This window comes from Penaeus monodon, chromosome 13, assembly GCF_015228065.2.
Source record: "Penaeus monodon isolate SGIC_2016 chromosome 13, NSTDA_Pmon_1, whole genome shotgun sequence".
Classification (NCBI taxonomy): domain Eukaryota; kingdom Metazoa; phylum Arthropoda; class Malacostraca; order Decapoda; family Penaeidae; genus Penaeus; species Penaeus monodon.
The window spans coordinates 49835010-49847509 of record NC_051398.1 but is presented as its reverse complement, the minus strand read 5'-3'; the positions used below and the strand labels follow the sequence as shown (position 1 = coordinate 49847509).

General features: G+C 39.7%; 1 protein-coding gene across 1 annotated transcript in view; it reads left to right on the top strand.

The window, feature by feature from the left end:
* Positions 1 to 12500, top strand: part of LOC119580405 (serine/threonine-protein kinase WNK1-like) — a 73901-nt gene that overhangs the window by 16349 nt on the left and 45052 nt on the right. Inside the window, 10 exon segments of the mRNA XM_037928537.1 lie at positions 51 to 223; positions 2247 to 2307; positions 2309 to 2468; positions 3165 to 3322; positions 3432 to 3520; positions 8187 to 8303; positions 8437 to 8548; positions 8856 to 9378; positions 9625 to 9695; positions 10484 to 10783. Coding sequence (XP_037784465.1) covers positions 51 to 223; positions 2247 to 2307; positions 2309 to 2468; positions 3165 to 3322; positions 3432 to 3520; positions 8187 to 8303; positions 8437 to 8548; positions 8856 to 9378; positions 9625 to 9695; positions 10484 to 10783 — 1764 coding nt within the window.

Genomic DNA, 12500 nt, shown 5'->3' with positions numbered 1-12500 from the left:
CTTTCCTTCTCTAATGCCATATGGAAACTAACGCAGCCTCACCCTTGCAGGAGCGGAAATGGAACAAGAACGAGCGGCAGCGGTTCCGAGAGGAAGCCGAGATGCTCAAGGGTCTTCAGCATCCCAACATTGTGCGCTTCTACGACTACTGGGAAGTGCACAGCCCAAAGCGGAGATGCATTGTCCTCGTGACGGAACTCATGACTTCCGGGACACTCAAACAGTCAGTACATACCCTCTTTGTTTTCATTTATGCTGTAATTATTTTTTTTTATTGTTGATTTTTGGTTGTGCTGGGTCATTTCAGAGAGACTTTGTACTTAGCATTTTCTCATTGAATTTGTCTGTATTTGCACATTCATTTATATTGAATTTAGACTTGAAAGAAGATGGAAAACCTCTCATTTTTGACTGGATGGTTGCAGGACTTGTTCAGGTTGCTTTACCTGAGGCTGTCTGCACCATGATTTTGACAGATAAACACACCATTGAGAAATAACAAGCCAGTATTGCTCATGTTTTGATAACAAGTGATATATTGAAAGAAGGAAAAAACAACAGAATTATTAGGCTATCATATATGTATGATAATGTGATGGATATCTTTGGCACAAGCAGGATTTCGGGTATAAAAATAGCAAAAACAAAGAAAATAATCAAGATTACTGTATCTTTATTTTGCTAAAGTTATTTTCAAAGAATCAAAGTATTTTTGTTAGGCTTATGTTTGTGTCCCATATGCATTGTATCCAAATTGAGTACAATTCATTTAACAAAGATACTCATCGATAGCTTCAAGATTTGGCATCATTTAAAAATCTTTGAGATTTTGTTATATATAGGTGTAATAGGTATATTGATATATCAAGTTTCATTTCCAATTAAGTGTTATGTGTTTAATATGATATTGTACTTTTCTATAATATCTAGACAAATGGCAGTTTATTAAAGCTTTCAGGGGAAAAGAACAAAAAGAGGTGGGAGGGAATACTAATGAATTCATAAAGATTTGGTAGCTGAACGAGTAAAGAATTTCTTATATTTTTGCAGTTTTCCTTTTTTTCTAATATTTTTGACTCTCATTTTCTTTTTCAAGGATAAAATAAGCTATTTTGAATTCCAGGTCAGAGGCCAAGAGGAAATCATTGGCTAAGATCAGGGCAGAGGCCTATTAATATGGGCCAGAGAAGTGTCATCAGGCAGAAATAGTGACGGCAGTCATAGGCTGCTTATGGGGTGGTGTTACCTTCAACTTGGACTATTTTAGTTCCTCTTGAAATCACAATTCAGGTTGCTTATGCCAGTGGCAGGATGTCAAGTCAGATTGCTGTGGAAAATATAAGGGTTTCATCAAACATCTTAATGGGCAGGCAGTGAATGATAAGAGGTTTTAAAATGATAGTTACATGATTTAAAAATAGGTATCAGTTGATATGCACTTGAAATAGCACTTTACAGCATTTTATAGAGACAGTCTGTTAGAATTTTTCTTTTTGTTAGTATGTCCTTTTTCCCTTTTTTGTAGTAGTCATGTAATATAGATATAGTTTTAAGAAGAACGTAAGCAAGACTGATTTGTAAAAATACACTTTTAGGAAGAGCTAAAGAAAGCAGTGTAAGAGACAGAAGCTATTTCAGTTCACTCTTTTAAACCATTCACACTGGGTAATGTCCTATCGTGACATGGCAAAAATGTTACTGATGCTCGGTGATGTTTAAACACATCATGAGCTCAGGTACATGCGACTGGGATTACACCTCAGGTGCCCAGCCATGAATATCCCAGGCTCCAAGTGACACATGCTAACACACCCTGGACATGTCAAACTATTTTCAAAATTTCACCCATCGTGAATGGGTACTATGTATTTTTATGAATGCAGTCTAAATATTTATCTACATACTGTTAAAAGTAAGGGAAGAGTTGTAAAGGAGGTAATAGTAGTTATTTGTTAGAATACATATATCACCAGAGGAGTGGAGGGAGAAGTATTGCTGTTTAATTTTGTGTGAGGGAGAGGCTATCAAAAGAACAAAAAGCTAGCTTACAGTTCTTGGTCACACTCTCTAATAGAAAGAGAATGCAGACATGTGATTTAGATTAATTCATCATTCTTGCAACAAAAATATTTCTATTTGAATAGATTTCCATACATCTTTTCATGGAACAGCTGTCATGTGTTTTTCTAAACTGAAGGATAAAACATTTCTGAAGTCAAGTCTTACATGCCTTCGCACCATTTCAGATATCTGCGTCGACTACGCAAAGTAAACCTGAAGGTGCTAAAGAGCTGGTGCCGGCAGATTCTTAAAAGGTCTCCAATTCCTTCACTCTCGTTCCCCTCCTATCATTCACCGAGATCTCAAGTGTGACAACATCTTCGTCACTGGAACTACCGGATCCGTCAAGATAGGAGATTTGGGGCTTGCTACTTTGAAGAACAGATCCTGTGCCAAATCTGTTATTGGTGAGTTCCAAAGGAATTTGGGAAGAAAGTCATTTTCTTGGTTCTGCTTGATATGTGGAAGGTCAGGGGGGGGGGGGGGGGTGGACTGTTTGGATGAGATGCTATATGAGAGGTGTTATGTTTATTTTGCTTCATTTGGCCTCTTTATAATGTGATTTTCTATTCATTAGGAATGTTTAGAAGCTTCAGAACAATTACATTATAATTGATTTACAGTTAGGTATATATTATACTGTATGTTTTAATACAGATTTCCATATCACATCCTTGGATAGGTTATTTTGTGTATATATATATATATAATATATATATATATATATATATATATATATATATATATATATTATATATATATATATATATATATATATAATTTTTTTTTTTTTTTTTGAATTAATTGATTAATAAATTAATTGGGCCTAAAAATGGGTAATCAACATAATTCTACCAAGTAGACATTTGTATTTGGATAAGTGCTTGTTTGTGAATGTGTGTGCATTAATTTATGAGTCTCATTATTTGTGTGTGTGTGTATGTGTGTGTGTATGTAGATGATTTCAATGTATATACTCTACTTGTACAAGCAAGTAAACTTTGTATGGGTGACCATATATTTGTATAACCTTGTATCTATTCTTTATACTTTTTTATATACAAATTCTAACAATATTACAAGGAAAAAAATCTTGTTCAAAGGTACTCCGGAGTTCATGGCACCTGAAGTGTATGAGGAGCACTACGATGAGATGGTGGATGTGTACGCCTTTGGCATGTGCATGATGGAGATGGCCACATTGGAGTACCCCTACAATGAATGCTCCGGACCTGCCCAGATCTACAAGAAAGTGACAACTGTGAGTACCTATTTACAAATTTTTTTGATTATTCAATTAAATATTTCCTATTTTTACTTAGCTAGGACAGATCCACATGCTTAGCTTTGTCTTGTGTTTGTCTTTACAGGGTGTACGGCCACAAAGCTTCTTCAAGATCGAGGATGAAGATGTGAAATATATCATAGATTGGTGCACAAGATTACACAATGAGGAGAGGTAAGGTTAATCTTACTTTTGTCTGGAGAATGTTATCTAAGTTCTTTTTGGGATGATGATGATGATGATGATGATGATGATGATGATGATGATGATGATGATGATGATGATGATGATGATGATGATGATGATGATGATGATGATGATGATGATGATGATGATGATGATGATGATGATAGCAGCAGCAATGAAAGGGGATTAAAGAATAGAACAGAAGCAGATAGACAGAGAGAGTAGATATTTAAAAGCAGATACTGATAGATATTGAGGTAGAAGAAAAAAAAAGAAAACAGGATGACAAACAAAGTGAATGGGGAGACATGACAGAGGAAAGATATGACAGGTAGAAATAGATAGAGAGAGAGAAGGAAGCACAGACAGACAGATTGACAGGAAAGCCAGATAGTATGACTGATTAAAGTTGGTTGTGGAGCGGCTGTGGGTGCGAGAATCCAGTGGTTGGGTGGCTGCATTAAGTTACAAGGCTTTGGAGAGAAACAGGGCAGGGAAGGAGACAGGTTGAGGGGTAGAGGGGATTGGGGGGGAGGGGAGGGACCTTTAAAACAAGTTCCAGGTCTCTGCTTTGATTTTTTTTTTTTCTCTCTCTCTCTCTCTCTCTTACTTTCTCTCGCTCTTATAAGGTATGGGGATGAGTGGATACTTTATATGGGATTCCTTTTAGTGTTTGAATACTTTGTCTCTCTCTCTTCTTTTTATCTTTTTAGTTTTTATGTTTTTATCTCACTTTCTTACTCTTTTTATCCCCTATTTCTTTTCTTTTTCTTTCTCTCCTTCCACTGTTCTCTTTAACCTTTTTTACTCACTTTTTGAACTTTTAATATTATGTTTATTTATATAATATTACCTTCAAGTAATCAAGACTTTTCACTTGAAAACTATTATAACCTTAAGATATATTTTCTCCAGAATTGATAGAGATAGAGTAAGTCTTTAAGATTCTATGAAGAAAAACCTTCTTTCATTCATCCTATCAAATGCCATACTGTCTTTAGTTAAGAATGAGTTTGTGGCATTTCCTGTTATGTTATGCATGATGAGTAAGAGGCTATCATATGTCTGAGTTTGGTAGAAAACAGAAATGGATATTGCATTTTGCACGATATTGATTTTTTTTTAACTCTAAATTATGGAGAAAAATATAATACCTTTGTGTAGGTGGGGCAGTTAAGGAAGAGGAGGGAGTCATGTCTGTTGTTTATATAAAATCGTTACCAAATGTAGCAATGTCTTTTGACTGCATTATTTTATATTGTCATTGGCTGTGTAAGTACCAGAGAGTGACATATTGATTAATGTTCATTATGATTTTGTTCCATATTATGGAACCTGAAAAAAAGGTTTCAGATTTGCCTCTGCTAGAAATTATGATCATGATATTTAAAAATCTTTTCAAACTGTCAAAGAATGTTGTTGTAATACAAGTCCAGGGGCTGACACGCTCTGTAGGTGTCAGGGTGGGGAGGGGTTTAGTCTGGTGGCTGAGGCCAGTTCTGTCTTGCTTTGGTACTCGGGCAGATGTTACTCTGACAAATGAAGAACCTTGAGCCAATCAGTGACCTACAGGAAGTAAATTCTTTGTGTCTTCAAACCGTAGTGTTGATGTAGTCCGTGATCAGACCTTGGAAATGTATGGCTTTTGCTCAGGAAGAATAAAAGCAGGGGAGGGAAATAGCAATGCTGCGGCGAGCTGTGCACCGTGTATACTCTGAAGACATCTACTTCACAACCGAAAATGAAGAGAAAGAAAGTGGATTTGTGAACAGTTCTGTCTGTGCTGCCCGCCAAGAGATGCATGAATCAGCTGATGCTGATTACCGAAGAGTAGGTCTTATGAGTAGAGTGGATTATAGTGGAGCAAGGAAGAAGGAAAGGATAGTTATGCATGAGATGGTGGACCTGCAAGGAGGAGCCGGAGAAATGGGAGGAGGCGGAGGAGGAGGAGGAGGCAGGGGTGTCTTAGGCAGAGGGAGTAGTGTTGGTAACCTTTTAAGCAGCAGCAGATCAGGTGATAACTTCCTAACCTCCTCAGTTTACATGCACCCCATACAAAGAGTGAATAGTGAGGACACCTTTCGGAGAGATATGACGTGGAATAGCAGTACAGAGGAAAGGATGAGGCAGCCTAGAGGAAGAGCAGAACAGAGACTTGGGACATCACATTGGATGCATCATGTGAGGTCCCACTCTGTGCCCACAAGGTTTGGAACTCGCACAGCCAGTACTCCAGCACCATTTCAACAAGGAACATTTGGCTGCAGAAGTGCAGCTGTTCCAATTCCATGCCAGACATTTCACTACATGCCACACGGGTATGTCATGTGGCCACAAGTATCACCCCCAAAGTCCAGTGCATATGACTACAGTCATAGAAGAACAGATAATAATTTTTCCTTTGGTACAACACCAAGAGTATTTCTTGAGGAAGCTGAAGATTCAAGGCTAAGCAGTGATAGCACAAATGGCAATGATTACTCTCATGGATACAGGCACTCTGCCACTTGTATGAATCAGCCAAGTGGGATGGAGTGTCAAGATAACAGTTTTCAGTACTTCCGTCCAGTGTCACCTTGTACAGTTGTTCATCCAACATCCCCCCCATACATACAGGCATACAGGAACAGCAGACCAGGGAGCCCCGGATTGCCATATCCTTACCCAGTGCAGCAGATAAAACCCCGACAAGTTATTTCAACAGTAAATGAAAATACACAAATGCCCACATATTCTGTATCACCGCCTAATGCAGCCAAGTTCTCTGTGAGTAGACCTGGCAGCCCAGGTGTGTATTTTCAGTTTTCCCAGTCTATGCAAGATGAACCAATGCACTATGGTGGCCAAGAAAATGAAGATCTCTGTCAAGCTGCAATAGACATGCTACACTACTCTGGAAATAAGCATGCTGGACACATGGCAAAGCCCCCATCATCTGCCTTAATAAGCCAGAATCTGGAGATGGTTCCATGTTCCAGTCAGCCATCTTATTGGCCACCTGCAAACATGGCTTCTCCCGTGCCGGTTATCCAGCTCACATCTCATAGTTGCCACAGTGATGAGACTCAGAGCAACACTTCTAGCCTTCCCTCCAGCCCCTGCATGTGCCCACAGTGTGTGGATCCGGGGTCGCCTCCCAGTCCACAGAAGAGTCCAAGAAAGAACTGGTCCCTCAGGAAGTTTCTTTTGGACCGCATGTTGGCTTCAAGTCCATACTCAAGCCTGGGATCCTCAACTAGTATTGGATCTCGTGGATCTGGAGGAGACATGTAGGATTTAATTCTTTAATTTTCTTTATGTATAGAAGTACATAGAGCTAGATAAGTGATAATTCAGAAACTTTCACACAGAAACAAACCAATTGGCATCATAACAGCACTAAAGAAGAAACATACATACATACATGCATATAATTTTATCGTAATTAAGGTTGAAATTTGTTTTAATGGAATATCAAACTTTTGTAAGACCTGGAGGTTAATGGCTCTCTTCCAATTGCTATATTATTCTCTTTTATTATTATTATTATTTTATTTATTTATTTATTTTATACAAAGATAACATTAGTATGTTATCAAGGAATTGCAAACAGGTGAGAACAATAGCAAAGTTCAGTGATGTCAATGATGAATTTTCAAAATGATTATGATGTTTGCATGACAGAAGTTGCTCCATTCTCTTAGCATATATTATGAGAATAATTATTGATGAAAATCACTTAAGATGATTATTGATGATTAACCTTTATGATATATCATGGTTAAGATCATGTTTTCCAAAATTATTTTAGGTGCATAGGATATAATGCATCAGTTGTAGTTGATTTGGAGATGATATTTATAGTGATAGTAGTATTAGAACATTGGTTTAGTTGTAGTTTCAGCTGAAGAAAAAGAATTTGATCATAACATTTTAGACTGATAGAATGTGTGATCCTTATTATATTTAACCAAAATTTTAAGAATAAGGCTTGAGTTTTCTTTATGATTAAAAGTTGCATGGTCCCCTTTGCTCCTCAACGGAAAAGGGACCACCAAGATATGAAAACAAACAATTGTATATAGAACACTCTTATTCACTCCTCTAGTTTTGTCCTTTATGGCAGAAAGAGATAAAAGTTCAGTCTAGGGGTTTCTCTCATGCAGTATTTGGCATTGCTTATCCAGTTGAGACAGATAACTTGAATACAAATAAGTGATAAAAGCCATTACATTATGAATTCAGCCATCCTCTTTGTTGATAAAGAAACCCATCTCATCAAAATCAGTCCACTATCTAGGGGTCCTGAGTTGAAGAGTCGTCCTGCTAAGTTTGACAGGGTTCTGGGCATTTCATTGGTCTAGTCCGTCTGTCCATATTGGACTAGCAGTTCCAGGTGCTTCTGGGCTTCTTGTTTTATTACTTTGGTATGGAAAAAGATGATCTTGAGAAGATGTATTACAAAGGAGAGTAGCTGAAGGAGGGATTTTCCAATGATATTTAACATTGGGATATTGAATGAAAATTGTCCTGGGATAATGGTAGTTGACAGGAAAGTGTAGTCCTGAAAACATTATCATCATCATAGGATTAAACTTTTGTTGTTGTTTTGTTTTGTTTTGTTGTGTTAGGATTTTGTAACCAGATAATATTTTCAATATGATTTATTTTCCAGACCAACTGTGAAAGATCTTTTAAACCATGAATTCTTCCAAGAAGACACAGGCATCAAGGTTGACCTGTGCAATAAAGAAGAAGCTGTTGCCTCTGATTCAGGAAAAGTTGTGCTTAGGTATGTAGCAAAGGATGGTAACAAACAGATAGATAGCTGATTAAGAAATTGATTACACTTTAAACAAACACCCATAATATAAGAAATTGAAATTGAAACTGAATACATTTATTATGATTTTTTTCTCTCTCAGGTTACGAGTAGTTGATGCAAAGAAGAGAAAAGATAAACATAAAGAGAATGAAGCTATTCAGTTTGACTTTGACATAAATAATGATAACCCAGACAAGATTGCTGAAGGCATGGTAAGTATGTTGCAAAAATACATTTAAAAAGGAGATTCTAGAAATGAAAGGGACAGTTATGGATTTCTCAGACTTTGCATCATATTTTGTGTATGTGTCTTATTGGTATGTGATTAAGATGTTGGTCATATATTTGACATGAAATATAAATTACATTTTGTCATTTATGTGTCTATATTATTTTGTTATATATTTCTTCATCTTCTTCTTCAAGCTGTATAACTTTTCAGATGAACCATTTTTGAAAGACTGTCATGATTGTCTTTGTGCTTTGAAGTATCACATCTGACTGAGCATCTCCCTGCAGGTTAAGATGGGGATGATATTAGAGGAAGACGAGAGGTCTGTGGCCAAGATGATCCAGACACAAATCCAGAACATCACTCGGGAGCGTGAGGAGAGGCGCAAGAAGGAAAACATGGAAAAGGAGAAACAGCAACTGGAAGAACAGCAAATGCAAATGCAACAGCAACAACCACAAGCACAAACACAGCAACCACAGCAGCCACAACAACAGCCACCACAGCAGCAGCCTCAGCAACAGCCACAGCAACAACCACAGCAACCACAACAACCCACACTACAACACCAGACTTCGCTCCCACAGCAGACACCCCAAGTGCAACAGACAACACAGCAACAGGCACAACCAATACCTGTGGAGCAGCAGCAGCCACAGCAGAGTCAACAAGCACAACAGCAGGCAACACAACAGCCACAGCAGCAGAGTCAGCCACAGCAGCAACAGCAAACTCAGCAACAGACAACTCAGCAGGATGGCCAGACGCAGAAGACGACGGAGTCAATTATCTCTGCAGAACAGCAACAAGGTACTGATACCTCTTGGAGTGCCCTTCTTAAACAAACTTCTGTGTTCCTGCAGAATTTGCCTCTGGATTGTCATACCATTGAGAAGCAGCCATTTCAGGAGTATGATTTGTGACATAAATTTTTATTAATTACTTCGTTTTCTCTTATTTTTCTTGCATTTCAGTCTTAGAAAGGCAGTGGTGGATCTTCGCATTTATGACATGTGAAGGGGATATATTTACATAACATGATGATTCCTCTTTCAGGGGATGGGGTTCGAGAATCTGGGTATTACACCCTCACAGCTGGAACTGAGGGACAACAGACCATTACACAGGTATGCTGCTTGTTCGGTTTTAAATTACTGAAGTGAATTAGAAGCCATAACGTGGGAAGTAGGCTCTCGTAGCTATGTCATTTTGGGGTTTTATTTACCTGTTATTTCACAGATACTTTGCTCATTCAGTTAAACTAATTACATTAATCCCAAAGGTTGCCATTCTACTTTGGTCTTTGATATTTCATATTAGATTATGCATATGTCACTGACATGTCAAGTATGTATTGAGAGAGAGAAAATGTATGTATTATGCATGAGTGGTAGAATGATGAGAAATAATGATAATAATAATTAGTTGCAAGTGCACCCATACCTTCCATTTGATTGTTGCCAAAAGGGGCAGGGGAAAACAGTATTTATGACAGCTCTGGCATAATTTTAGTGAATAGTACTCAGGTTACGTGGAAGACCCCTTTTGTGGCAAATGGTTTGCATCAAAATTCACATAAATTAACAGTTATTTAGCAGAAGATTAATTCATCCGTTGGAATACTATATCAATTGTTATCTCATATTGACATTAGGTACTGATATAAACTTATTCCATGAGTCAGATATAGTATTTGTTCATTTTTATACCAACCAGAATAGATTAATAGTTGTAATATGGAATGTAGAGTCCTAGTTGGTTTAGTTTTTTTAAGTTTTATTATGAATAGTTATTTAAATGTGCAAATGAAGCATCTCATTTTGAACATGAGAGGTTTATTCAGCATTTAGTATAAAAAAAAATCATTTTATAGTTATGCACAAATTATTTATCATTATTTTGCATTTCTTTCTAGGATGGACAGTTTTATGGTGGAAACTACAGATATGGTAGCTACCAGAGCAGTTCCTCCCAGTACCAACCTGTGAGCGCTGCCTACCAGCAGCCCCAATACCAGCAGGCCCTCAGCACTACTGGTTCATCTGTCTCACAGGCTTACCTGACCACCACTGCTTACCAGCCAGTGCCGCAGCAGCAGCCGCAGCAGCAGCCACAGCAGCAGCAGCAGCCACCTCAGCAACCAGCACAACAGCCACAGCAACCACCACAACAACAAACACAGCAGCATCCACCTCCCCAATCCACTCAACCACAGGTAGATCAGCAGCAGCCACAGCCTCCACCACAGCCACAACCACAACAGCAGCCAGAATATTACAGTCAGATTAGTTCACAGGTTGGGACTGGGAGCCAGGCTCCCTTGATGACCTCCCAGCACCCCATGGTTATACCGCAGTCCCAGGTGCTTTCCTCACAAGGTGTTATAATTGGTTCACCACCTGTGGTGATTGCCTCTCAGCCCATGGCAGTGCTCAGCCACCCTCTAGTCATGGCATCTGTACCCATGGTAGTTTCTTCTATTCCCTCTGGTGTGATGTCTCAGCAGCATATTTCTCAGCCAACTGTACCTGTCATGTCTCAACCCACTGGCCTGACATCACAGCAGCCAGTGATGTCCACCCAACATGTACTTCCTCCTCCATCTGCTGGACAAGCACTTCAGGCACAGCCGGTGTCACAGCCACAGCCACAGGGAATGCCATCCCAAGCCACTGCTGGCTCCGAGACACAGCCAGTCATAGCTCAGCCAATGGTTGTCCCACAGCCAATGGTTCCTCCTCAACCACTAGTTGCTTCACAGTCAGTGGTTACCTCACAACCACTGGTTGCTTCACAACCACTAGTAGCCTCTCAACCACTTGTTGCTTCACAGTCAATGGTTACTTCACAACCACTAGTTGCATCACAGCCACTAGTTGCTTCACAACCCCTTGTTGCATCTCAACCTTTGGTTGCTTCGCAGTCACTTGCTGCTTCACAGCAGTTGTTAACTTCTCAGCCTGTCGGAATGCCACAAACCCTTGGGGGAACTCCCCTAGTGGTTTCAGTGCCTCAGGTCACGGCAGTAGTTGCACCCACAGAGCACACTCTGAGCTCTACAGCAGCAAGTGGGGTTAGTGGAATAAGCCTGCCCAGCAGCTCAGCGCAGCTGGTGCAGCCAACCAGCCTTGTGCCACCCTTGTCATCGGCTGTGCTTGTCCAGCCAGCAGTGTCAGCATCAGTGTCTGAGGTGACCTCAACAATGCAGCCCAGTGCAGTGCAGGCACAGCCAGAGGATGCACCCTATCTCTTACCAGTTACAGCCTCTCAGCCTACAGTGATTACCACGCAGCGACCTCACAAGGACTAGCTTTCTGACCAATGTAACAGTATCGCAGGCACCTAGTCAGCATCTTCTTGCCAGGACCCGCCACCCCAGTTTTCTACAATGTCAGCCTTCGTGAGTGCCACCACTACAGGGTTGGTTCAGTAACCAACTTTTGGAGCATCCCAGCAGCTTGCAGGCAGCGAGACCAGTGCTAGTTCCAATGCTGCAGTCTATCCTGCCTTCAGCAGGCTAATGTGTATCGCACAGCACGTGTGCCTTCATTTGAGAGTCCAAGACACCTCCAGTGGTACAGCACTTTGCCATTGTATGGACTCAGTTCTCCAGTCCCTTGGTAGAGCACCTGCTTAGCCATTTGAAGCACCACAAAGCCACCCCAGTTTCTCTCCCATCTTAGCACAATGTAGTTAGCACCTGTTGGTGAGTTTTTACCAAAACCCAAGAGCGTATTTCAGCTTCAGAGCAGCAATGGATAGAGGACATCGTGTGCCAATCAGACAGTCTATAACACACCCAGTGGGCTTTCAGGAAGCAGAAAGGTCTAGCTTAATTTCCAATAAGAGACTCTATTTAGAACTGATGCACTGAAGCTAAAGGTTTTGTTGACGTAGCTAAAAGTTCCTGTTAATTTACATGCTTTTATCTG